This window comes from Podarcis erhardii (assembly GCF_964252035.2).
Source record: "Podarcis erhardii genome assembly, chromosome: 17".
In the NCBI taxonomy this organism is placed as follows: Eukaryota; Metazoa; Chordata; class Lepidosauria; order Squamata; family Lacertidae; genus Podarcis; species Podarcis erhardii.
In genome coordinates this window covers 8,042,633-8,070,503 of record NC_138515.1, presented here as the reverse complement: position 1 = coordinate 8,070,503, position 27,871 = coordinate 8,042,633, and the positions used below count along the sequence as shown (strand labels likewise).

The following is a 27,871-nucleotide window of genomic DNA, read 5'->3' as shown; positions in this document are numbered from 1 at the left end:
CGTTCCATGCATATGTATGACTTTTGCATGTGTGTCATGTTATGGCATGTCGTACACCATGCAGATGCCATGCCTATGAACATCATCTGCGAATGGGTCCACCGGATATGTATGAGCAGGGAGTTCAAACATAAGTGACCTGAACCTACAATTCAGTCCATTACTTCACCAAACCGAACCAAAATTTATCCTGCCTGTTGGGACCTAAATTGGCTTTTGGACCAAAGGAAGAAGCGAGATATCAGAAAAGCCTTCCAGCAGCACAAAATTCCTCATCTAGTAGGCAGAGAGGCTATTTTAATTTTCCTAGTGTATTGTTATTGCTTTCTTTCTGATAAAAGTATGTTTTAGATACTATAGCTAAAAGTTGACCTGGATTGTGGGAAAGTAGCTGGGTTGATAATCCCACTTTTTGGGAAGGGCTTAGACACATGGCCTTCTGGAAAACTGTATTCCTCACTTCTACACAGTACAGTGGTACCTTGGTTCTCATAAGCCTTTGTACTCAAACAACTTGGAACCCAAACACTGCAAAGTGTACCAGTTTGCGAACTTTTTTGGGAAGTCAAGCATGCTCCGTTTTCAGTGTTATGCTTCCAATTTGAGTGCCAAAACTTCAGTTTTGAGTGCCACACTTCCATTTTGGGTGCCATGCTTCTGTTTTGAGTGTTATGCTGAGCTCTGTCTGTTTTTGCTATTTATTTTGTGTTTTTGTTTTTGCGGCTCTTTTTAGTGTGTTACTGTGTGGAACCCAGCTCAGCTACTGATTGATTGACAGTGTGACCGCAGTACATTGTTTACTGCTTTCATTTTATGGATCAGTGGTCTCGTTAGATAGTAAAATTCATGTTAATTTGCTGTTTTAGGAGTTGTTTTTAAAAGTCTGGAACGGATCGATCCATTTTGCATTATTTTCTATGGGAAAGCATGCCTTGGTTTTGGAACGCTTTGGTTTTGGAACGGACTTCCGAAACGGATTAAGTTTGAGAACCAAGGTACCACTGTAATTCCATTTGGTGGTTTCTCTCTACCTGAATTGTCGGAATGTACCTGCATTAGCTGATGGGGTTAAAAGGGAAATTCACCACAGACATCTCTAAGAAAGAGGAGAAGGAATCACCAGATTCTAAACCTGGGTATGGCAGCTTACATTAGACCTTTCAGGACAGAAACTGAACTAGCCTACTAGCAACCCAAGATCATTTTGCTCTCCATGGGAGAAGGCAAACAGAACAATTACAGAGCACTCAGTGGCACCATAGAACATGCCTGGAAGCCAAAACCCACTCCTTTAAATTCATCACAACTTCAACCAAAAGTGAGGCAGGGCTTTGGGATACAAGAATCTCCTTGAACTTTGAGCAGTCCTTTTACCCTGAGGAGTTCTCCCAGCCCCTGCCACACTTTAGGGCCAAAATAGACAATACAGTGGTACCTTGGGTTACATACGCTTCAGGTTACAGACTCCACTAACCCAGAAATATTACCTTGGGTTAAGAACTTTGCTTCAGGATGAGAATAGAAATCGTGCTCTGGCAGCGGGAGGCCCCATATGCTAAAGTGGTGCTTCAGGTTAAGAACAGTTTCAGCTTAAGAACGGACCTCCAGAACAAATTAAGTACCACTGTATGTAAAACTATCATATCACCCGTAGCATGGCATAGCATGCGTGTGTTTGTATGTGCATGGTTAACCCAGCCCCACTTCCACCATCCTGACAAAAAAAAAAAAAATCCTTCCCTGCTGTAAAGGTGCTATTTGCTCCAGGAAGAGAAGCTGCCATTGATGCCTGTGCAAAACAGGAAGGCGGGGAGGGGGTTGTTGGGGCTAGGCACATTCAATGCAATATACAGGCCTACCCTCTACTCCAAGTCGGTTCTTCTCAGACACAGCCCAGAATCCTTTGGGCTCCCATCCCAGCAAGAAGTGGACACAGAGTATGGCCAAGGTGGGTGGGTGGGTGGAGGAAAGAAATATGAAGAACTCGCCTACCACCTGAAGGACATGGAATGTGGAGAGGCAACAGAAGGTAGGATTGTGCAAGATACTGTTCAAAATACTCAGTTTCCTGTTCTCAGACACCAAAGTGGCAACTAACCTCTCTCTCTATATATAGATTTTAAAATCCATTGTTTCTAGGCTCCGGTTACAATATCGATATATCTAAACCTATGGCCTTTTTGGTTTCGAAGCAACCCTTCAAGGTGACAGAGAGGCACATGAGTGCAACAGAAATGTCTTCTGCTCAGATGATAAGGCAGCAAAAGGAGATTATTACCGGTTCAGCCTCACGGAGACGGGCAACAGAATAGTTCAGGAAGTCTACCTCCCAATCGCAGCAATTTCCTTCTCCAAGAAACGAAGGAAACACCCATAACAGTCCTCTGGGGAAGCAAGGCTAGAAAAACCTCTGTTCCCTGCTGCACTCAAAATGTTTTTAAGTCCAAAGGGCACAGCTGCTCACCCGCTCTACCACAAGCTTCCTCCACAAGCCCTGATATAGATTCTAGTATCCAAACCACCTTTCCTACTGGGTAAAAAAAGAAAGTAAAGGACCCCTGACAGTTAAGTCCAGTCGAAGACAATTCTGGGGTTGCAGCGTTCATCTTGCTTTACAGGCTTTACAGGAGCCGGCGTTTGTCCTCAGACAGTTTTTCCGGGTCATGTGGCTAGCATGACTAAGCAGCTTCTGGCACAATGGAACACCGAAAACACAGCAATGCTTGGAAACACCGTTTACCTTCCCGCCGGAGCAGTACCTATTTATCTACTTGCACTGGTGTGCTTTCGAACTGCTAGGTTGGCAGGAGCTGGGACCGAGCAACGGGAGCTCACCCCGTTGCGGGGATTCGAACCACTGACCTTCTGATCGGCAAGCCCAAGAGGCTGAGTGGTTTAGACCACAGCGCCACCCACATCCTGGGTCAAATATGCACAGCCTATGCCCAAATCCATCACGATGAGCACCGCCACCTAATACAAGCCTCTGTGTGTTTCTCCTTGCCACTGCACTTTCCCCACCTGTGCCAGTTGGATGCAGCAGGCTGAATTATTTTAAAAACACAGCCACTTCCTGCAGCGAGTGCTCTAATCTTGCTATTTAGCTTGAGATGCACAACACAACTTCTACTGCTTGGTGGGCAACATGAAGAGCTCAAGACCTAGGTTAGGTTCCACCTCAGCTATGAACTTCCCTGTGTTATCAAAGCCTGGGTATTTCCAGTGTTTGAAACTCCCATTGTTCTAGACGCGTTTTGCGACGGGATTTCATTAGCGCGAGTAGTTTCTGAGCTCTGGGCGCAGTACTGCGCCTAAGATTTCAGATTAAAAACACAGTGTGGAAGGAAAGGAGGACCTTTTTCTGCCTCCCCACTTCCAGCTACTCTCTGAAGACTGGAGAAGACACCTTCTTAAGAATATTAGGGGAAGGTGAGAAGGGGAAGGACTAGACCATGGGAAAAGTGAACATAATATTTTAGCTGCAGTTCATTCATTTTCAGCTTTGTATTCTCATTATAAAAAAGCCTGCCTAGACATTCCGTTGTGTGCCCATAACCTAGGTTTAAGGTGCCATTTATCTCCTAGCTTTCGTATCTCAGTTTCCCTCTCAGCTCTCAAGCTGTTAGCTGGGACTACCAGCCATCCTAGAGCGTTAGGAAGATAAACAACTTCAGAGATTTGGGGACAGTATGAAGCTGAATAAATATGTGATGAGTAGGTACCACATAATGAGTCTCAAATGACATCACTTTGAAAAAGAAGTGAACAGTTCTCTCGCACATGATTCTTTTTCCTGCTTGGGCATGAAGATAAATCTGTGTTAATCCATGCACGCTGCCACACATGAAAGTCACATCGAAAACAGACATATACACCATCATCACACCCAGCAGGTGTACACAGGGTGTTTTTCGATGCCATGTGGGAAAAATATCACGTGTGAAACAGCAGATAACAAAAAAAATCAATGAAAAACATGGGAGAAAACATACATGTGATGCAGATCTGGAGTTCAGATGCAACCAGGCATTCAATGCCAAATCACGGGGAATGGGGGGTTAACAGCCTTGAGGCTTTATTTCAGTTTGCCTAAGACTTTTCAAATCCAAATGGGCTAAGGGGCTGCTTAGGGATTGCTGCAGACCTTCAGGTGGCCCTCATAATCTGTCCCTCCCCATCTTACCTACAAATTGAAAAAAAGGAAATGGGGTACAGTGGTACCTCGGGTTACATATGATTCAGGTTACAGACTCTGCTAACCCAGAAATAGTACCTCGGGTTAAGAACTTTGCTTGAGGATGAGAACAGAAATTGTGCTCCGGTGGTGCAGCGGCAGCAGGAGGCCCCATTAGCTAAAGTGGTGCTTCAGGTTAAGAACAGTTTCAGGTATAGAACGGACCTCCAGAACGAATCAAGTACTTAACCCGAGGTACCACTGTATATGAGAATTCATGGATCATGATTCCCAAAACAATGTACAAAAAGAATTTCCTGTTTCTTACAGGACCTGCCCCACACAAAAAGAATCTGGACGCTCATCTGTCCCAACCCTGCCTTGAGGAACACAATACAACTGGCAAATGGCACACATTGGTACTGCCCTCTAGATCCAGCAGAACCTCAAGCTATATCAACAACCGTCCCTTTACTGAATACTGAGGTGTGGCTACTTCTGGAGTGGAGCGGCAGGGTCAGTAAAACTACTAGGGGAAAACGCAGCTCGGCACAAAGAGGCCCACTCACAGTGGAAGTGCCTGGCCTCGCCACCACCAATCCTAGCAGTTTTCAGGTGAGCATCACTGGAGCACACAGACCGCTTCTAACCATCTGGTAGACCAGATGCCCTGTAATCTTTTCCAATTCAGCATAGCAACAATCTGAAAGAGACTCATAACTTGGTCCCTTCCTGCCTTGAAGAACTCAGCATGAGGTAGCCACTGAATGGTACTGTTCCTGTCTGCCTCGTTATTAAGACCCAAATGTAAGGCATGGGCTCAAGAGAAGGAGGGAGTCCAGGAGGAAATCCAGGAGCCCCCCAAGGTGCACTGATCCACAGTACATTAAGGAAGTGCACAGAGCAGTACCAGAACAAGGCCCAAGCCCAACGGGTCAGCTTTACAGAAGGCAATCTCTTAAGGAACAGCCAGTGAGATTGTGCTAAAGGGACACTGGAAGGTGGCAGAGGATTCAACCACACACCTTTGCCTTGTGTTTACTTAGAGACTAGCCACACCTGTGGACACTCCGCTCTAACATACAGGCAAATGATGAGGCTGGGTATCTGAGTCCTAGGTTTCCCCCAAGCATAGGGCGGCAGCTGCCAGGGACCGGGTGAGGAGAAGAACAACCTGAACTCTCAGCCCTCCAGCAGAGGAGAGGGGAAGGTGTCTCACCTGAATCGCTGAGTCTGGTGGTGCAAAGGTCCCGTGTACCGCCGAGCTGTGGTCTGGTACAGATGCGTGAGCAAAGCTTGTCCTGTCTTCTGGCTGGGGTTGTTGGCAAACTTGACTGTGATGGGTTCGCTGGCGCCTAGGGGCTTCTGCCCGTTCAGCCCCTTGATGGCCTCCTCAGCTTCTATCCTCTTGTCGAAGCGGATGAAACCGACTCCTCTAGAGACACCTGGAAGAGTAGGAGTCAGAATGGCATGGGTGTCGTATGAATGCTGGTGAGGGCACCTGCTTTGTTGATAATGTGGGGCTACAGTATGGTACAGTCAACCCTCGGCTGTCAAATGTAATCCATTCCGGAAGCCCGTTTGGCTTCCAAAATGTTCGACAACCAAGCCGCGGCTTCCAATTGGTTGCAAGAGCTTCCTGCACTCAACCGGAAGCCGTGTCGGACATTCAGCTTCCAAAAAATGTTCGAAAACCGGAGCATTTCATTCTGGGTTTTTGGCGTTCGGGAGCCGAAATGTTCCAAAAGAGAGCTGAGGTTTGACTATATCACTCATCTGAAGACAGACACTTCTTGCATTTTTTCCCCTAGCACCTTGCATTCTTTGTAACATCTGTTTAATTTTCCTTTTTAGTGTCCCTGAATGTTTGAAACACATACAATATATAAAAGACTGGATAGCCACCATTGGATAAATCAGACTTTAGATTAAGCTTTAAATATCTCAGCTAAGTACCCCGAAATAATCTTGGTAGTTTTGGAAGTATCATCCCTCAACAAATATTGGATTACAGACTCCTTGCAAGTCAATATTTTGAGCTGTGTGGGATTCACTAGGAGATCTCTGCGAAGGGTGTCGAGAAAAGGGCAGTCCAAAATTATGTGGTGTATTGTATCTGGTGTTTTCTTATTACACGAACAGAATCTGTTCTGGAAAGGGATTTTTTGAAACCTTCCAAACAATACAGATGAGAATTCAATAACTTCTAAGAAGTTATGGGGAGCCTGGCACCCACACAGTCTCAGCTTGAAGTCCTTCCCATAAGTAGTATGGATCAGTGTAGCTACTCAGTGGAGGAAGAGCACCTGACATATGTAGAAAGCCGTGATTTCTGACTTATTGCTTGACATGTTCTAGGGTTGAGCTCTGCGCTCCCAGACACACAGCAGCATCATGGAAGAGATGGGATAAAGGGATGGAGAAATAAGCCCTACTGGGATGGAGAGTTTACAGTTCGAGCTTACAAAGAGTTAGAAAGGTGCTGATTCTGGGGACCAAGCAAGGGTGCCCTAAGTGCTTTAGAAACAGGAAAAAGCAGATGGAATTCTTACAGAATTTCACATTATTTGTACCTCCACATACTTGGGGTGACAGGAGAGTCTCTCCTCCCCATTTCCCTTCCCTAGTTACATAGCAACCACACTCTGATTTTCCTCTTGGTGTACTCCCCACTATGGATGATCCTCTGGGTCCAGGTATACTAGGAATGTCTCCTATCACATCTCCAATGAAGTGGTTGGAGCCAGGAGAAAAGGAAAACCCGCTAGGAGCAGCAGAATGGAGCAGAAAGGGGATCAAGAAACAAACAAAGGAAAAAATGCCTTCCAAAATAGCATTCCTGTCTCTTCTCTTTTGCCGTGCCTACGGGTGGTTCACAAGAGGTGGAACTGGGGATAAAGGTGTTGTCACTGCCCCAGGTAAGGTAAAGTAAAGGTAAAGGGACCCCTGACCATTAGGTCCAGTCATGACTGACTCTGGGGTTGCGGCGCTCATCTCACTTTATTGGCCGAGGGAGCCGACGTACAGCTTCCGGGTCACGTGGCCAGCATGACTAAGCCGCTTCTGGCGAACCAGAGCAGCGCACGGAAACAGCATTTACCTTCCTGCCGGAGCGGTACCTATTTATCGGCAAGTCCTAGGCTCTGTGGTTTAACCCACAGCACCACCCGTGTATATTCTCCAAATAAAAGGTTACTTCCTGCCAGTGGTGAGATGGGCTGTGACAACCCACACAGAATCACATTTCTCCCCTACAGGAGAATGGACAATATTTCTGTTTTTTAAAAAATGTATGCATTCCATAATGTAGAGTGCCATAATGCACTCTAAAAGACAGTCTGTGCAGCCTATGCCTGTACTTACTTCAGAGGAGGATCCTAATAGGTGTCCTCTTTTTTAAAACCTGCTCCATCTGTGTATGGCTGCTTCATAAGAACTTGTAAGGATTCTGCTGATGAAGCAGATCTATCTAGCCCAGTATCCTGCTTCCAAAACTAGCCACCAAGTCCTTCCAGGAAGTACACAAAGAAGGCTTGAAGGCAACAGCTCTCTAGTGCTGTCTCCACCAGAGCAACTTGTATTAGAGTCACAACCAACAGTTTTTGGTAGACTTCTTCCAATCCCCCTTTTAAAGCCATCTTTTAAAGCTAGCGGTCCTTGCCACATCTGGCGACAGAAGGCAGCCCTGTTTAGGGAAGTTTTTAATGTTTAATGCTGTATTGTGTTTTTAATATTCGGTTGGGAGCCGCCCAGAGTAGCTGGGGAAACCCACAGATGGATGGGGTATAAATAATAATTATTATTACTACTGTATTTTTGGCTCCATAAGACGCACCTGACCATAAGACGCACCTAGTTTTTAGAGGGGGAATGCAAGAAAAAAAATATTCTTTAAAGGGAGCGCTGAGCAGAGTCTGTATTCATCCCAGGCTCTGCTCAGCACTCCCTTTCAGGAGCCACGTGGAGCATGTTTGCAGCTCTTGGGGGCTTTTCCCCAAGGAGGAAAAGCCCCCAAGAGCCGCACACACGCTAGGCGCGGCTCTTTAAAGAGCATGCGGCTCTTGCTGGCTTTTGCGGGAGGTGGGGGAAGGGACAGAGGGCAGCCCCTCAGTCTCTTCCCCCACCTCGCGGAAAAGCCAGCAAGAGCCGCGCTCCCTTTAAAGAGCACGCGGAGCTTGTGTACAGCTCTTGGGGGCTTTTCCTGCCTGCCTCCCGCCTGCATTCACTCCATAAGACGCACACACATCAGTGGCGTAGCATGGGGGGGCCGGCCGCACCGGGCGCAACATCTGGGGGGGCATGCTCGCCGCCTCCGGAGTCGCCGAAGAGCCTCGGGCGCAGGCTGTAGCAGAGCCCCATGTCTCGCGGAACCAACGAGCTGTGCGTGCGTCTGGGCTGAAGGCGTCTGGCAGGCAGCAGCTCTCAGCGCTCGCCGCAGTCCCCACGCGTCAGTGCCACGGAGGGCGCGCCAGGCAGCCCCTCCTCACAGCCCCGCCGCCGCTGCTGCAGCTGCTGGGCCATGTTGCATTTTCCTCGCCTCTCTGCCCTCCTCCTCCTCCTCCGGGCAAGTGGCGTCGTTTGGGCGGCAGCGCCAGCGGCAACTCGCCTCAGATCACCTGACACGGACCCGCTGCCGCCGCCATGGCTACCTTACCGTAAATACCCCAGCCCAGGCAGCAGCAAGAAGAAGCTGGCAGCGGCGGCAGGTTAGGGGCGCAAATTACTTGCCTTGCCCCGGGTGCTGACAACCCATGCTACGCCGCTGACACACATTTCCCCTTACTTTTTAGGAGGGAAAAAGTGTGTCTTATGGAGCGAAAAGTACGTTGATGATGATGTTGTTATTATGATTATTATTAGCACACGTCCTTGGGTTTGCATCTGTGCTTGCAAAGCCAATACTATGTACACCCCCCGCCCTCCCACCTTGCTATAATGGAGAAAAAATCTATGGAGGGGTAATAGTGTATTCTTTTCTCATTTTAAGTCTGGCACATACTGATTTTTTGAGAGGAACACGCAACTATAGAGTTGAACTGTACAGGCATGTGTCCCATTCCACACATTGCAAAATAAAAACACCCAGATTTGTTGCTGTGCGTACACTCAACAAGAAACTGCAGCCAATTTTGGCTCTCCGCTGAGCGCATCTGTATAACACATGAGTTTTTAATCCCCCCCTTTTTTTCCATGACTGCACTCACACTTTCCATTTTTTAGTGTTACGTGCAAAAATGCCATGCACAATACCCTTCAGTCCAAGCCTTTCTTGCTACCTGTGACATTATCACAGAATTTGAGGCACCGAGCAAGAGGAAAATGAGTGTCCAGGCTCAATCCAGGCCCCAGATTACAATTAATTTAGCCCTGGGAAATGCAAAGTGGCAATACAATGGAACCTTGGTTCTCGAACGGCTTAGCTGATGAACAAATTGGCTCCTAAACGCTGAAAACCCAGAAGTAAGTTTTCGGAAGCCAAACATCCGACGAGGCTTCCACTTGAGTGCAGGAAGCTCCTGCAGCCAATCAGAAGCCACGCCTTGGTTTTTGAATGGTTTCGGGAGTCAAACGGACTCCTGGAACAGATTAAGTTCGAGAACCAAGGTTCCACTGTATAAGCAAGAGTGTTTTGGGGTATTTGCAGAATGCATATGGAATCCGGGCAAAATTCCACTGATCCTCAACATAAGAATCAACCTTTGTTTGCCTGTGTGGACAAGGCCTGAGCCCATGTACCAAGTGCGATAGAAAGGATATGCAAATCAGAGCGCAAGCCCATGCAAAGGCACATGATGTCCTACAATGATAGCATTATAGGCACATGCCCAATTAGGCACAACCCTTCCTGCTCCGATTGAAGGACCCCCAGGACTATGATAAATCCTCTCCTTGCTCTGCTCAAGTCCCTTTGGCAATCTTTTTCCACCAGTGGCACTGGTGGCAGGGTACTTATGCACTTCTTAATACCTGTGACCTGATCGACAAGGATGCGGGAGGTGATGATGCGCCCATACTGCGAGAACAGCTGCTCCATCTCTTTCTGGCTCATCGTCTTGGGTAGGCCGCTCACGTAGAGATTGGCATCACGGATGGAGGCTGAGCTAGGCCGGGCGTAGGACACCTGGTGGCAAAGAGGGCAGAATTACAAACACTCTCAAGAAAAAGCTTTCTGTTTCCACCTCCCACTTCAACCCCAGCAGCTTCCACTTTCTTCCAGGGGAGCCAAGGATTCCTCCTTTATTCCTCCCCTGCCTACCTTCACATCCATCTCCCATCCTTTTCCTCTGTAAGCAACCTGAGACAGGAACTTCTCTTTTCACAGTGCCATGCATATTAATTGTGTGGTAATAATAATAAGAGGGACGCGGGTGGCATTGTGGTCTAAACCACAGAGCCTAGGGCTTGCTGATCAGAAGGTCGGCGGTTCGAATCCCCATGACGGGGGAGAGCTCCCGTTGTTCAGTCCCTGCTCCTGCCCACCTAGCAGTTCGAAAGCACGTCAAAGTGCAAGTAGATAAATAGGTACCACTCCAGCGGGAAGGTAAATCGCGTTTCCGTGCGCTGCTCTGGTTCGCCGGAAGCGGCTTAGTCATGCTGGCCACATGACCCGGACGCTGTCTGTGGACAAATGCCAGCTGTCTCGGCCTGTAAAGCGAGATGAGCGCCACAACCCCAGAGTCGTCCGCTACTGGACCTAATGGTCAGGGGTACCTTTACCTTTAACAATAATCATTAACAATACTAGCAATATTGCCACCCAGACTCTGCCTTTACACCCCTTCATAGACTCTGGCCTCCTTCCATCATTTGCACGGATTCGTTGAGATCAGGGTTTCCCCAAACTTGGGTCTCCAGTTGTTTTCGAACTACAGTTCCATCATCCCTGACCACAGGTGGTGCTAGCTAGGGATAATGGGAGTTGTAGTCCAAAAACAGCTGGAGACTCAAGTATGGGAAACCCTGATTAGATGTATAGCTTAGGGCTCATCCAGACATCCTTTCATGTCACTTTTCTAGGCACAGGTCCAGGTTTTAAAGCTCTGTGTCCGAGCAGTTTGTTTGTCCCAGCGCTTTCCCTGGGAACATCAATGTCTTACTGCAAACGTCAGTCTGAAAAAAAACCCCGTCTGCCATTTGCCCCAATTCAGTGGTAAAATGTGAGTTCTGGGGAAAACGCCTGGAACAACAACAAAAAGAATGTCTGGATGACCCCATATTCTGTGCTGAAGGCCCTGAGTGGGTGAATGTCAGGTTTCAGGGACTCGGCTTCCTCCCCCCCCCCCCCGTCAGTAGATAAACAGAACAAAGTGAAAGGAGTCTCTTACCAGTTAGAATTTTTAATGATCATAGCAAAAGAACAAAGAATCCATTCCTCGGAGTGAAAGTGCTCCCAATTAAGGGTTCCACCCACTTCCTCCCTAGTCACTTCTGCTCCTTGCAACCTGATCTCGCAACCACTGTGCTTTCTGAGCAGCCACCTTATCTGCTCTCCTTGACCTTGGGCTGAGCAGATGGATGCTTTCCAGCGAAACAAAGTCTGTTAACTCTCTCTCTCTCTCCCAGTTCTTCTTCTCCTAGCTCAGCGGTTCTCAACCTGTGGGTCCCCAGATATTGTTGGACTACAACTCCCATCATCCCTGAGCTCTGGCCTTGCTAGCTAGGGGTGATGGGAGTTGTAGTTCAACAACATCTAGGGACCCACAGGTTGAGAAAGGCTGTCCTAGCTGTTCATCACCCAGTTCTTCCCAACTTCTGCCTTTTGAACTATGCCCCTCTGCAAACCATTGTTCCAAATCTATACTGTCCCATGGCTGCTGGGAAGATTCAGGATCCTGAGTGGGGGGGGGAGGCTCCCACCATTCCTCCTCAGCACAGTCCCTGGCAGTGAAACACAACTGTGCATGAAAGGAAAGAGGGTCCATGCCCCTTCTGAACTCAGATATCCATTCCGGCCTTCCTTTCATGAAGGCACCTTGAGGGCAGCTTGCCCGCCCACGCCAGCCCTCCTCACCTTGATTGTTTTTGTCTGTAGTTTGAGCCCATTCAACGTGTTGATTGCTTTATCAGCATCGTTGGAGTCAACATAATTGACAAAGCCGTAGCCTAAGCTCTGCCCTGGTGGGGAAGAAGGGAAAGAGGTTACAGTGGAGGAGATGCCAAGGAAGGAAGGAAGAGACACAGAAAAGGAGAAGGGAGGTTTATTTCAAACCAAAGGGGAAGTGAATAATTAACGTGAAGGTAGCATTTTCAAAAGAGCTGAAACGAAAGCTTAAAGCTCTTGAAGTCTGATGCAATTTTAACATCTGAATATAAAGGTTAAAATTGGAATATAAGGGTTTTTTCAGTGGGTTCAGAACTATCTTGTGAATACTGCAGTATATTATTTTGTGCCCCTCACTCCTTCAGCTCCTGCCTGCGTTGCTCAGAATACAAAGTGTGGCCTATTGAGTTATCCTGGGGGCCACAAAAGACATGATTTAGGAGAGCTGTGGACCATCTCCAGATGGTTTGGGGTTTTTTGGTTCCTTATTGAAAAGCAGGTGTGGGGGTGGCAAATTTGACCACAGCAGAGATGGGGGAAAGTCGTGCCTAACACTTTCCCCTCCCCAAACTGACCCTCACACACTTGTGTTTTTCTCAAGCAAGGGAGAAGATACAGGGATCCGATATTTATATCCTGCAGGTGAGGAAGCAGCTTGGTGGGAGCAAAATTTGATCAGAAAAATGGTCCACAAGTTAAACACTTTCTCCCCCACCCATGGCTTCTTTATTGTATTTACATATTTATTAATCTTACACCCTGTCCTTCCTTGCAAAGGAGCTTAGGGTGACAAACACACAAGGGATCAAACAATTAAAGCATCTTAAGAACTATTCCAGTACAGAGAAACTGGATAGGATCTGCACTTTAAAAGTCTCGTTGGAAGAGGAGAGTCTTCAAGCAGGCCACCGAAAATACAACAGATATGGTGCCTGTCTATTATATAATGTTGTCCAATCAAATTCACACAAGTACGGTGTGCATAGATGGGAAAGGCCTATAGCACCATGGTACAGCACCTCATTTGCAATTTCAGTCTCTGACACCTCTGTATAGGGCTGGGAGACCTCTGCCTAAAAGCTTGGAAAACTGTTGCCGATCAGTGCTGAAACTACTGAATAGCTGGACCAGTTGTCTGGGGGCTCATTTAGACTTCCTTTTGCCCCGAGCTTTCTAGGCAAAGGTTCAAGCACTTTGATTCCCTCCCCCCCATCCTTTCCCCAAGAAAACTCGCTCTTTACTGCTGAATCAGAACAAATGGCATTCCATGGAAAACCTGAATCACTGTTTGCTCTGATTCAGCAGTAAAGAGCAGGTTTTTGCAAAGAAAGCCCCTAGAAATTGTGGGGCAAAAGGTTAAGTGTGGATAAGCTCTGACTTGGTAGAAGACAGCTTCTACCAAGCATTTTAGCTAAACCAAAAATATTCAGAGACTGGCTCTCCCACACCCTGTCTGTAGTTCAGTCTTGGGGCAGCATGCAATTTTTTAATTGGTTCTTTTCATCCACTTTAGTCAGATGTGGAAGCTAATGGTCTAGAGCCGAGCTTCCCAAACTTGGGTCTCTCTCCAGCTGCTTTTGTTCTACAACTCCCATCATCCTTAGCTAGCAGGACCAGTGGTCAGGGATGATGAGAACTGTAGTCCCAAAACAGCTGGAGATGCAAGTTTGGGAAGCCGATGGTCTAGGGGCAATGCACCCTATAGGCGAATTCAGGAGGGCATAGCAACACGCCTTATGTTTCAGCCAATGACACAACCATCCTCAACAACCTAAGAATACCTACAAACTCAGGTCCCAGAGCCCTAGTAGGAGGGTCTCACATCATTATGTAACTGGGTGTCAGAAACATGACCATGGTCAGCATTTGCTAATAAATTCTCGAAGGAGTATTTTTAAACAAACTGGTTTCAGCTCTAGCAACCCTTCCATCGGCTATTAGAATGAGAGTGATCTGGAAACTAGTCCCAGAATCCTGTTTTGGGCTAACAGGAGCACTAGACAACAAATTAACATTAACAAAAGCACTACTAAAAATCAAGCTACTGATCGGAGGGGGCCTCATTTAATTTCAGAAAGGCACAGACTCTTATTAATAGAAGCAGCAGTTCTTGAGTAACAGTCCCTAGTCCAGAAGGCCTTAATAGAGAAACAAGCGGGGACTCAAAGAAAATGTGTTGGGCCTCTGGGCTGCTGCTGTTTAGACCTCCCACCTGTTCAGAGATTATGCAGGGGTTCCAGGGTGCGTGTGAGGAACGGTTCATTATTTCCTTGGTCACTTAAACGGCCTTGTCCCAATATACCTGAAGGAGCGTCCCCACCGCCATCGTTCAGTCCGGACAATGAGGTCCTCTTCCGAGGGCCTTCTGCTGGTTCCCTCGCTGCGAGAAGCGAAGTTACAGGGAACCAGACAGAGGGCCTTCTCGGTAGTGGCGCCTGCCCTGTGGAATGCTCTCTCAACAGATGTCAAGGAAATGAACAACTATCTGACTTTTAGAAGACAGCACCCGGGTTTTTTTATTTCAGTGAATTTTCCATCAAGATTGCGAAAAGTGTTTTCTGACTGTATTGGCTGCTTTGTTAGCTATACCAGTGTTTCCCAACCTTGGGCCTCCAGCTGTTTTTGAACTACAATTCCCATCATCCCTGACCACTGGTCTTGCTAGCTAGGGATGATGGGAGTTGTAGTCCAAAAACAGCTGGAGGCCCAAGGTTGGGAAACACTGAGCTATACAGTGTTACCTCGGGTTAAGTACTTAATTTGTTCTGGAGGTCCGTTCTTAAACTGAAACTGTTCTTAACCTGAAGCACCACTTTAGCTAATGGGGCCTTCTCGGTAGTGGCGCCCCCATTGTGGAACGCCCTCCCATCAGATGTCAAGGAAATAAACAACTATCTGACTTTTAGAAGACATCTGGAGGCAGCCCTGTATTGGGATGTTTTTAATGCTTGATGTTTTTATTATGTTTTTAGACAAGCCACCCAGAGTGGCTGGGGAAACTCAGCAAGATGGGCAGGGTATAAACAATAAAGTAATTATTAAGGGAATCATGCTTGTTTTTTTAAACCTCATTGCATGCATGCCCCGACTTTAATCTCCACTTCCAGGTTGCTATAAACCATCAGGGCAGATATAATGAACCCACAAGCCAGATCAAACTGGGCAGCCCTTTGAAGTGACTCACCAGCCCCCCACTGGAAACACCCCCCAATCACAACACTGAGCTAGGATGAGAGGTTTAACCCACTCCACCCAGCCCAAAGTTGCAACGGGGCAATGTCCGCACCGCAGCAGTGAGCTTACTGAGGCTTAAAGCTTCTGCACCAATCGCAGCACTATGCTGAGGAGGTATCTGCGTGTAAAATGGGGAAGGTGATCTGTGTTTCTGTATGTATGCGTGAGAGCATGTGTGTTGTATGCAGGGCCAGATTTAGGTTTGATGAGGCTCTCAGTTACTGAAGGTAATGGGGCCCTTTATATGTCCTGCTGTCCTTTGCTAACAACAAATTGTTGCTGGTTTTTTTTGCACTGAATACATGCTATATGGTAATTTATGGGCCTAATAGGTATCTAAAGCCATTTGCACATGTTGCCATACAACCAGTCCATGCAGAATGTAGGCACCCTATATATAGAAATGAGCAAACCAGTGATATTTTAGGGAGTAGACTAGCAGGCGGGGCCCATTACAGTGGTACCTCGGGTTATGAACTTAATTCGTTTCGGAGGTCTGTTCTTAACCTGAGGTGCGTTTTCACTAATGGGGCCTCCTGCTGCCACCGCGCCACTGCCACACGATTTCTGTTCTCATCCTTGGGCAAAGTTCTCAACCTGAGGTACTACTTCTGGGTGAGCAGAGTTTGTAACCTGAAGCGTCTATAACCCAAGGTAACACTGTACTTACATCAAAGGAGCCTACACAACACAAAACGGTTGTTGCTGTATGTAGGTTTTATTTTATTTGTTTTTTTATCTTATATTTTGGAAATGTACATCCAGGTTTTTTTCCCCTTTAATTTTTTTGGGGGCCCTCAAGAGAGTGGGGCCCTGAGCTATAGCTTGTTTAGATTATACATAAATCTGGCACTGAGCTTGTGTGGAGGGCCCACGTGGGTGACGCTGTGGCTTAAACCACAGAGCCTAGGAATTGCCGATTGGAAGGTCGGCAGTTCGAATCCCCGCGATGGGGTGAGCTCCCATTGCTCGGTCCCTGCTCCTGCCAACCTACCACTTCGAAAGCACGTCAAAGTGCAAGTAGATAAATAGGTACCGCTCCGGTGGGAATGTAAACGGCGTTTCCGTGTGCTGCTCTGGTTCGCCAGAAGCGGCTTAGTCATGCTGGTCACATGACCCGGAAGCTGTACACCAGCTCCCTCGGCCAGTAAAGCGAGATGAGTGCCGCAACCCCAGAGTCGTCTGTGACTGGACTTAATGGTCAGGGGTCCCTTTACCTTTACCTCTCGGTTAGGGCCTCAAGCAGGCCAACTGCTTCCCCACACCTTTTCTTTTCCCCAGCTGACATCCTCAGCATTGATGGAGGCTACAATGCAGGCTCAGTCCTCCTTGAGCTGCTACCTGGGGAGTCTATTGCGGAAGCAGGAAGAAAGTATTCTGTCTGTAGGTGGCCCTGTTCCACTGCCAAACTGACAGATACAGGACCACCCAGTTCAGCATTTGATTATGCTGATGACAATGACTAGCTGGGGGAATTCTCTGAAATGTTCCTCACATGCTGAAAAGGAAACCTACTCATCTGCTTAAATTCTGAAATTTAAACTGAGAGGTGGTTTGCCTTTTTAAAAAAGTGCTGCAGACTCTTAAGCAAAAACTTCCAAGTAATACTACGTGCACATCACCGCCGCCCCCCCCCCCTCGCAGCTTTGCTTACGTCATGTAATAAAAATTTAAAGTCTTATATATATATAATAAATGTTCATAAATGTACCAACCAAGCACGTACATAGATATGGGGACCACATTTCTGGAGCAGCACAGGGAGACCGCCCTGAAACCATTTTGACTCCCAAACTGACCAAATGTTTTCTCTGCAAGGAGGGAGGGGGTGAGGGAACCTTCCCATTGTCTCAGGAATTGGGTAATCACCATCTCAAAGGAATGGCCAGACTACTGGGAGAGGCAATCAGATAAGGCATTCTCAGATAACCTGGCAGACAGGAAAAAAACATTCAAATTTCTGTTGTAGACTGCCTTTTCTGTGGTATGATGTTTGTGGGGGGTGGTCTTGGGTTACACCCCTGCTGTGATGTATGTATGATGTATGGAGGGGTGGTCTTGAGCTCCAGAGCAGGGAATTTAAAATGTCTGTATAAGGGCAGGCACACCTTTGTTCTGGGTCTTCCTCCCTCCTCCTGCGTGTGAGGGGAGCACCCTGTTGCAACAACTTTAATAAAGATCAGGCTTCGTAGCTGCTTTGCTTCTCAATATTCTCTGGTTGGCCTCTGTTATTTTCTCCTACCGATAGGGAACCCACTTAAGGACTCTATATGGGCTCCTGGATACCCCATAAGGGAAGAAGGACAGATTTTGTTTACAACAATCACAACCAGGGCAATGGTTGAGTTTCAATCTGGGAGCCTCTCACAGATGGGACCACAGCTCACATCATCTTTGCCTGACAGTTTTGCAGGCTGGAGCAGAAAGGAGCTGAGATCCCATCAGGTCCCCCCACCTCTATTCCACACAGTGGCTTTAAGGTAAGAAAATGTGGGGGCTTGCAGCAAGCAGACAAACCAGTATACGGGTTTTAGTAGAAAAATGTGTAAGATCCGCTGACATATAACAGAAAATGCAAATTGTAGTGTGACACTTTTTAATTCTCTAACAAGATTCTGTCAATTTTCTTTTTTGATTCGTTAATATTAAAATCAACCGTGCCATGAGCGTTGTGCTGCTGACTTCACAAAAGTTAAGACATCATAGCAAAAGTTGCACCTTCAGACACAGACCGAAGACGCCTTCAAACTGCAAAATCACCAAAATGTTACACTTGCAGAGGACAATCTCAAGAGTTATAGATTTTTATATATGAGATCAGACAAAATATGCCTCTGTGCTATAAATAATAGATTTCATTTGACGTTTTGCACAGCTCAAAAAACAATTAAAATAACATATCCAATTTGATAAATGTTATTAATAGAAACTCCAAGGTTCATCACTTTTAACGCATGATACAGCAGCTTTAAGATACCCAGATTTCAGTGTCTGAATTAATGTTAACTGTAATTGTGGAAATTACATTTTGCCCTATTTGCCTAAGGGCAAAACGAGATATAGCTTGCATTTCCCAGCATATTTTGATTGCCCAGGCTGTGAGCAGCTGCAGGGGCGATTAGGACTGTAGCAAGCGGAGGGAGGGAGGGTTTTTAATCCCTTCCCATGTCAATTCTCTTGATGCTAATTTTCCCCTCCCACCTGGAACCATCATTAGTTGTAGAATAATAATAATAATAATAATAATAATAATAATAATAATAATAATAATAATTTATTTATACCCCGCCCTCCCCGGCCAGGGCCGGGCTCAGGGCAGCTAACACCAAATATAAATTACAATAAAACGTAATGGGGGGAAAAACGGTTAATTAAAACACAGCTTAAAATACAGTTTAAAATGCAGCCTCATTTTAGTAGCAGCCCATAGATCAAGACCATAAAGGGAGGAAACCTCAGATATTCACCCGAGCCAGCTATCCATGCTGGTCCTACATGGGCCAGCAAAAAATCCAAACTAAGATTTATATACCAAATCCTATATAAGGGGTCAGAGTGATTCTAAGCCGAAGGCCAGGGGAGAACATCTTGCAGGCCCTGCGGAAAGATGTCAAATCCCACAGGGCCCTAGTCTCTTGTGACAGAGCATTCCACCAAGTCGGGGCCAGTGCTGAAAAGGCCCTGGCTCTAGTTGAGACCAATTTAACCTCCTTGAGGCTTGGGACCTCCAAAGTGTTGTTATTTATGGACCTTAAGGTCCTCCGCAGCGCATACCAGGAGAGATGGTCCCGTAGGTACGAGGGTCCTAGATGCTTGTATATTAGTAATTTGGGAGGGGAGGGGGTGAGCAATTTACATCAGAGAAATGGAATCGATGAGAAAGGGTTAAGTCCTCATTTCTTGCACCACAATCCCAATCCAAACTGTTATTCCCACAATGGCTGTTTATTTATTTAGGGGGGGGGGATAGAAAAAATATATAAACTACTCAATAAAAAAGAAATCTCCAAGCAGTGTATATGAAATAATATACAATATTTATTAACAATACACTGAGAAAGCAAATATTTTTTAAAACAAGCATATGTAGCTATGTTTTATGTCTGAATAGGCTTGCTGAAATTAAAAAAAAAAAATTTAGCATGTCTCTACAGCAGAGACTCTTGAGAGTCCCATGGACTGCAAGAAGATCAAACCTCTCCATTCTGAAGGAAATCAGCCCTGAGTGCTCACTGGAAGGACAGATCACGAAGCTGAGACTCCAATACTTTGGCTACCTCATGAGAAGAGAAGACTCCCTGGAAAAGACCCTGATGTTGGGAAAGATGGAGGGCACAAGGAGAAGGGGACAACAGAGGACGAGATGGTTGGATAGTGTTCTCGAAGCTACCAGCATGAGTTTGACCAAACTGCGGGAGACAGTGGAAGACAGGAGTGCCTGGCGTGCTCTGGTCCATGGGGTCACAAAGAGTCGGAAACGACTAAACAACAACAACAACAAAACAGCAGTATGGGGTGGGTGTCAACAGGCCGTGAGTTCCAAAGTATTGGTGATGCCACACCAAAATATCAACTCCTCATAAATTTGAAACAACCATCTGGGCCCCTGGAAAAGTGCAAGTTCTGCAGATCAAAATGATTAAGAAGCCACATATGGTCTATAGTCCATGCTGTGGACTATGCCGAGATGGCAAAACTGATTGGAAAACTCAGAAACCAAGAGGATAAAAGCTTTATAAAAGAATAGGGGAAAATTGTAAGTTATTTAGCAGACCACTGTAAGTAGATGGAAACATTAGCAGGATTTTGATATCACTTGTAGTTTAACAATTACCATGGACAATATGGTTTGATATAAAAATCTATAAAAATCGGAGTATGGAAGAATATGCAGTATTAAATGTTTATAACGAGACCCCATGGAGGGGATGGGAGGAAGTCCGGAGATTCAGAGGAATGTCTTTATATGGATATACTTTTTGATTCTCTGTTTATAACTTTGTATTTGTAAAAGTAATAAAAATTATTCTTTTTATTTTTTGTTTGTTTAGTCATTTAGTCATGTCCGGCTCTTCGTGACCCCATGGACCAGAGCATGGTCCTTTTTATACATATAAAAAGAAAGAAACCCATATGGAGCCAGGCGATTCTTCTGAGTAAACTGGTTCCAAGCTTCTAAGAACTTCGTATACTTAAAAATGAGACCCCAAACTTGGCCCAGTAACAAATCAGCAGGCAGTGCAGATCTTTCAGCAGAAGTATAATTTTCTGGTTGGTTCTCACCCCTGCCAGCAACCGTGCTGCAACATTCTGAACTAGTCCAGCCTTGAAATTACCAACACCTGGACTCCTGTGCCCAAATTATGGTTGCAGCAGTCGAGTTCAGCTGATAAAAGATGCTCCTAGCCACTGGGGCCACCTGTGTCTCCAGCGGCAAAGGTGGATTCTGCATATCTGCCCCTTCAGAAGGAATGCAACCCTGTCCAGGTCAGGCAAAGTTCACAAACATGGCAGCCACTCACCCACAGAGCTCTGTCTTGCCCGGAGTCAGACTTTGTTTATTTCTCCTCATCCAGTGCACCACTGCAACTGGGCACTGATCCAGGGTCTGCACAGCCTCTTCTGAGTCAGATGTGATGGGAAAACAGAGCTAAGTGTCCTCAGCACAGTGATGGCACCTTGCCCTAAATCTGCTAATGACCACTCTCCAAAGTGCTTCATTTAGATATTAAATAGCATTGGAAACAAAACAGTGTGGCTTTCAGGACGCCTTCTAAATTCGGTCCGCGGATGGTCCGGGAATCAGCGTGTTTTTACATGAGTAGAATGTGTCCTTTTATTTAAAATGCATCTCTGGGTTATTTATGGGGCACAGGAATTTGTTCATTTTTAATTTTTTTTTTAATATAGTCCGCCCCCCCCCCCAAGATTTGAGGGACAATAGACTGGCCCCCGCTGGAAAAAATTGCTGACCCTTGTCTAGTGCTACTCTCCAAAATGAAGACAGAACAGAGGCAGGGAGCAGAACCACTGTAACACAATATAAACCAACAGAGCCATTCCAGGAGAATACCGTGGTCACAATGCTATCAAAAAGCCACAGAGAAATTGAGAAAGAGAGAGTGACAGGAAGTTCACACTCCCCTTGTCCCATTGTCAATAAAGGTCATCCATCAGGGCAATCAATTTGTTCCCATGGCTAAGTCTGAATCCTGATTTGAATGTGTCTGTACGGTCATACCTTGGAAGTTGAACGGAATCCGTTCCAGAAGTCCGTTCGACTTCCAAAATGTTCAGAAACCAAAGCACAGCTTCTGATGGGCTGTAGGAAGCTCCTGCAGCCAATCGGAAGCCGTGGAAACCCCATCAGACGTTTGGCTCCCAGAAATAGTTCGCAAACCGTAACAGTCACTTCCAGTTTACGGCGTTTGGGAACCAAAACATTCGAGAACTAAGCTGTTCGAAAACCAAGGTAAGACTGTATTATCCATGAATGCCTGAACTTGTTCCACCATAACCATCTACCAACTTCCCTAAATAAGGGGGGTTTGTGGCTAGTTGGTAGCTAGTTTGTCCAAACCAATGGGTCCAGTACTAGTTTATTTAGAACTGGCTGGACCACCGCCTTCTCCAAAGTGACAGGGATCATCCCAACATGCGGCAAAGCATTAACCACACTCTGGACCCAACCAGTCATAGCTCCATTGCTAGAGTTAGTAAGCTAAGAGAAACAGGGATCAAGGGGACAACATGGCTGGGCAGAGAGCCAAAAGCACCTTTAAGTGGAAGGTGATCTCACCACACATCAAGGCTTGGCCATCGGAACCTGCCACAAATGCAGAGTTAAAGCAACTTTATCATCAAAATGTGCAGCCAGTTGGTCTCAAGCAGGTTCTTGAGGGGCTCCAGTGTGAGTCAGCAGTTCCAAACTGCACAGAAGAGCTCCAGTGGTGAGCTGCTTGAGGCACAAAATGCATCTTCTTCAATGCCTTGTAGGCAAAAAAGATGCACAGTAAGTGTTTGGTTGACCCCTCAAGGGAACTTCTGCACCGCTTGAGCTCTAGACTTTGTCCAGCCTGTTTCATAGCCCACAGCTCCTCCAAATACCAGGGAGCATACTGGGTTCTACAACACCAAAGAGGCTGTGTCTCATCTCACCGTTCCACAATAGAAACCAAGGTTTGGACAAGATCATCGGCCTCTGCTGCCAAGTTCCCCAGAACATTCAGAAATCCATCAGTTTCCATCAGACTTCAAGGCAGAAACTCCAAATGGGCCCATCACAGTTGCAGGGGGGAACTGCCATCACCAGTCCAAACTTTACCAGATGGTGGTCTGACCATGACAATGATTTGCCCTGCACACACCCCAACTTCAGGCCACGCCTCACATCACTCTGGGTTAAGTCTGTAAATTAAGGGCAGTAAGTTGGCCCGATGGCCATTTGAGACAGCCCCCTGGTGGCTGTGGAGGCCATGAAGTTCTGAGTTAGTTCTATAGCAGCCTCCGTGTGGATATTAAAGTCACCTAGGGCTTCCAATACCATGCTAGAGATCACTTTGGCCAACTCAGTCTGGGAGGCTGCTGGGCAGAAGAAAAGTGGTTGGTACACTCCCAGTATGCTCCCCTGGCCCAATACCAGGTGCATGGTCCTCCAAGCCCACCTGAAGATCAATAGTTTTTTTGGTAAAGGGGATGGAAGTCCTATGGACGATGGTGACACACAGACCCAGATTCGCTGGTTTGGCTTAGTACTGTACTATGTCCCAAGGTAGCAGAGCTGAGTTGGTCAGACCCACCCAGTTCACCCACCCAGGTCTCAGTATGCACACCAAGTCGCCCCCTACAACCTCAATCAAATGGTGGTTAAGTATGGCCTTATTATGGAATTAAGTAGTAGCAATGCCAGACCAGAGAGTTCAGCCCACAAGTGACCAGGTGCTTCTGGAAGCAGAGCAGCTGAGAAGCGAAGCATCTGGACCTCTGCCTCAGATGGTAGCCAACCCCTCTTTCCAAACAACAGCTCCGCTTACCCACAATGACCAAAAATCAAACAGCACACAAATAATGTTGGGAAATGCTTCAAGGCATCTTCCATGGCAAGTTTCATTTTGCCCCTAGCGCAACAGACAGCCATATTCTGACACTCAGTGGGCAAGAAGAAGGCCCACCCCCATTGAAGAAGGTTGGTTTCTAGTGAATGACAATGGTATCTTCACCTCCATGTGACAAAGGCTACATCCAAGTGCACAATCGAAACATTCCAACTAATTGGAACTAAACACACATTTCCCTGCTAACTTGCTTGTGACAAAGTTTGTAGTTCAGGAATTTAAATCTGGAATCTACATTACAGTCCCCAAAGGGGGGAAAGACTGGAATTCGCTATAAAATATGCCACCCAGTCCCTCTTTCTAGTTTTTGAGATTTTTTTAAAAAAATTTGATAAAGTATCTTACTAAGTTTCTGGACTGCCCCTTTCAACTTGCTGCTGTTTCCAGCGAGACCACATTCATTCTGCATCCATGAAACGACTACAGGTCAGGAACAGACAATTTGCAGTCAGGGTATTTTGGGCTTGGGCAGAACAATCCAATGGGGCAAGGAGGAGATGAATTTGTGGTGCAAGAACCACCAAATTCAGAACTCTCTGGGCTCATGCCAGAAGGTGGCGGGGGGGGGGCAGAGTTTTCTCCTGCCATCCTGTACTGCTCCACCCGTTTTGTGTTTTTCCTCCCAGTGGTATCAATATGAAGGCAAACTGGAGCATACCTACCGCTGGAGCACTGGTGCTTACAGAAGAGCAATGCTACTACAGCGAGGCACCTCCCTCTCCAGCTGCAGAGAGCTCCACTATACCCTACTGTTCCTGGAACACCCTCCCAGGGAACTTAGTTTTGCACCCTAAGAATACAACCTCATGCAATTCCAATGTACTTTCCATGCTATGCTGACCCTCTTGTATCCCAGCAATGCCTATCAATCTGTCAGTGTGCATGTGCTTCCTTCCTTTAATGCTACAAATTCTCTGTCGATATTTCAGTTTTCTTTGATTAAACTTGATATTTTACTTAAGAGTCAGATTTTGCCTGGATTTCTAAGTATATACTACATCTTCTGAGTTATGTGGCCGGTCACACACTGCCAAGGTGTTGCACAGAAGCTCGGTGCACCTGGATGAGTTTTGGATTAATACTAGCAAAGAACAGAATGTGACTTCGAGCCAAATAAATTGCTAACTGCGCTTAGCTTGGACTTCCTTCTTGCTTTTATAGAATGTTGGTGGCAACACAACAGGGGACAGATTACATACTAAAACTACCTAGAAACAGTAAATAGAAGCTATCGCATCTGGATCTGAAAGGAGGAGAGAAAGAAAACCCTGGATATCAGCAGTCCAGAGGTGTGACAATTGCTCTCCTGGATTTGGCAATTAGATTAAACGGCAGTCTTTGGAGCAAGCATAGGGAACTGGATCAGGTCAGTGGGCTGGAACCAGATCTTCTGCAAACCCCATGAGCCATTTTGACAGGAGAATGAAGCTGCCCACCTGACAGTCACCTGATGTCACCATTATGTCAGGTGAAGCATTCCTGTTTGCTGAGACTCTGCCTGCTGCACAGTTTGATTCAAACTGTGTGGGCAGTTTGCTAGGCACAGACAATTAGCTGACCTTGGAAAGCCTGCAAATGCTGCTTTCGGCAAAGATCTTCATCTTTGCCTTCCCCGCACCTGATATCTTGTATGATGTCAGGTGGGGGACAGGTGGCCATGGCCTGGGGATAACAGCCTTGCAGGCTAAATTAAGATCCCCATCAGGCCTAACTAGAGTACAGGGTGTGCAAAGTTTAAGCTCAAATTTCTGCTTAATTTGAAATTCACTGAGTGGCCTTTGATAATCAACATGACATATCTTCCTGCGCAAAGGAGGCCACTGGGAGAAAGGTGTGCTACTAAAGTCCTGTTGGCTTCATTTGTTCCTTAACAGCTGCAAAAGGAGAAGGCTTCCTCTCTGGAAATACAGTCAAATCTCGGTTGTCGAACATAATCCATTCTGGAAGCCTTTTTGGCTTCCGAAATGTTCAAAAACTGAGGTGCAGCTTCCGATCGGTTGCAAGAATTTCCTGCACTCAAGCAGAAGCCACGTCGGACATTCAGCTTCCGAAAAACATTCAGAAACCGGTGCATTTACTTCTGGGTTTTCGGCGTTTGGGAGCCAAAACGTTCCAAAACGGAGGCATTTGGGATCTGATTGACTGTATTTCACATGAAAAGGTCGCATGCAAACTAAATGGAAGTAAGTAATAACAATAAAATCAAGTAGCTAGTTCTGAGGACCAGATGGCCTGAAACCAGACTATTTCTTTATTCAGTTGTATACTTGAACCTCAAGACAATGCCCCCTCCCAAACCAAACTCAAAGTCACAAACTGCTATCTTCAAAGCCACAAATCAAAGCTAGTATTCTCCCCCCCCAAAGGGGGCTGTCAAATTTACTTGCTGCACAAATGTGCTGAGAATTCAGACACAGCTTTGCCATTTGTAAATATCAGGTGCTCAAATCTGACCTTCCCTCTGAACAAACACCAGCAACAAGCCAATGCAACAGGTAATCTGAACCGGTACCTCAACGTCTGGTTTCAGTAGCAGCCTGTGGAGCTGCCCTCCCAACCTTGGCATCAGTAAGAGCTTACCCAAGGTTGAGACAGGGAGTGGGAGAACAGCTGTGGCATCAGGGCCACATGCGCACATCATGAGGTGCCAAGGTGCCCAGGCAGTCACAATCTCACTGCCACCCTGTGATGCCCCGGCCCCTGGTAAACAGCAGCTTTAATACCGGTGTCAGGAGAAAAGTTCCATGCCACCTCATGGTCTGCTATAGTCTCTTTTCATCATATTCCATCCACAGCTAGCTTGTCATTATCGTAAAAAAAAAAAAAGGTGTATCGCGATAGTAAATGACGACATAGCAAATCCTGAGAGCAGCACAAATGCACTACAGTTCCAGGCCTGTGATCCATTTGCAATCTACCAAAAGCTCCTTAAGGCCTCCACAGCCAGTGCCCGGTTTACGTATAAGCTAAACAAGCTATAGCTTAGAGCCCCACTCTCTTGGGGGCCCCAAAAATTTAAAGGAAAAAAACCCTGGATGTATATTTCCAAAATATAATATAAAAAACATTTAAAATAAAACATACAAACTGCAACACTGTTTTCTGCTGTGTAGGCTCCTATGATGAAAGTAATGGGCCCCGCCTGCTAGCCTGCTCCCTAAAATATCAATGGTTTGCTCATTTCTATATATAGGGTGCCTACATTCTGCATGGACGGGTTGCATGGCAACATGTGCAAATGGCTTTAGATACCTATTAGGTCCATAAATTACCTTATAGCATATATTCAACACAAAAAACAGTGGCAATTTGTTGTTGACAAAGGACAGCTGGACATATAAAGGGCCCATTACCTTCAGTAGCTGAGGGGTTCATCAAACCTAAATTTGGCCCGGTCCACAACAAACAGAGAAGCTTAATTCATGTACCACAACAAGCTGTAAATGAAATCCCACCATCCTAAGCATAATAACTGGCCTGCTGGATCAGACCAAAGGTCCTTTTAGCCCAGAATCCTACTAATTTTAATTTTAATCAACTTGTTTTTATTATTGGTTGTTAGCCGCCCTGAGCCCGGTCATGGCTGGGGAGGGCGGGGTATAAATAAAAATTATTATTATTATTATTATTATTATTATTATTATTCAGATGCCTCTGGGAAGCCCACAAACAGGGCTGGGTGACTATAATGTTCTCTGCTGCTGCTTCCTATTAACTGGTCTTTAGAGGGGTGCTTCCACTGGTCTGGAGGAACAGTCAGCGAGGAGGGCACAGCTGCACACTCAAGCCCTCCTGGCAGACGAGTTCCTGCCATTTGCCAAGGAGGATCAGAGGAGGGACGAGGGCCACACAGTGCCAACCTTTCCACTGCATCACCCCTCTTCCTCCTCGTAAGTGGCAGTACCAGGAAGCCATCCACCACCACTACTGAGTGCTCCTGAGATTCCATATGGCCCTTCTTCCTAGCCACTGAAAAATCCCCATGGATTTCTCTAATCCCAGTTTAAAGCCAGCTAACCAGGTGCCCATTGCCACTTTTTATGGCAGCAAATTCCAGTTGTTGTTGTTGTTGTTGTTGTTGTTGTTGTTGTTGTTGTTGTTGTTGTTGTTGTTACCACCCCACCCATCTGGTTGGGTTTCCCGAGCCACTCTGTGCGTCTCCCAGGAGAATATTAAAAACACAATAAACCATCAAACATTAAAAACTTCCCTAAACAGACCTGCCTTCAGATGTCTTCTAAAAGTCAGATAGTTGTTTATTTCTTTGACATCTGGTGGGAGGGCGTTCCACAGGGAAGGCACCACCAC

The 27,871-nt window shown here is 46.3% G+C and overlaps 1 protein-coding gene across 6 annotated transcripts in view; it reads right to left on the bottom strand.

Moving 5' to 3' along the window:
* ELAVL3 (ELAV like RNA binding protein 3) overlaps positions 1 to 27,871 on the bottom strand; it is a 76,617-nt gene that overhangs the window by 6,217 nt on the left and 42,529 nt on the right. For all 6 annotated transcript variants that reach the window (XM_081845433.1, XM_081845435.1, XM_081845438.1 and 3 more), the window contains exons 3-5: positions 12,186 to 12,289; positions 10,142 to 10,295; positions 5,394 to 5,619 (exon numbers count right to left, since the gene is read on the bottom strand). In XM_081845433.1, coding sequence (XP_081701559.1) covers positions 5,394 to 5,619; positions 10,142 to 10,295; positions 12,186 to 12,289 — 484 coding nt within the window. The remainder of the gene's footprint in view (positions 1 to 5,393; positions 5,620 to 10,141; positions 10,296 to 12,185; positions 12,290 to 27,871) is intronic.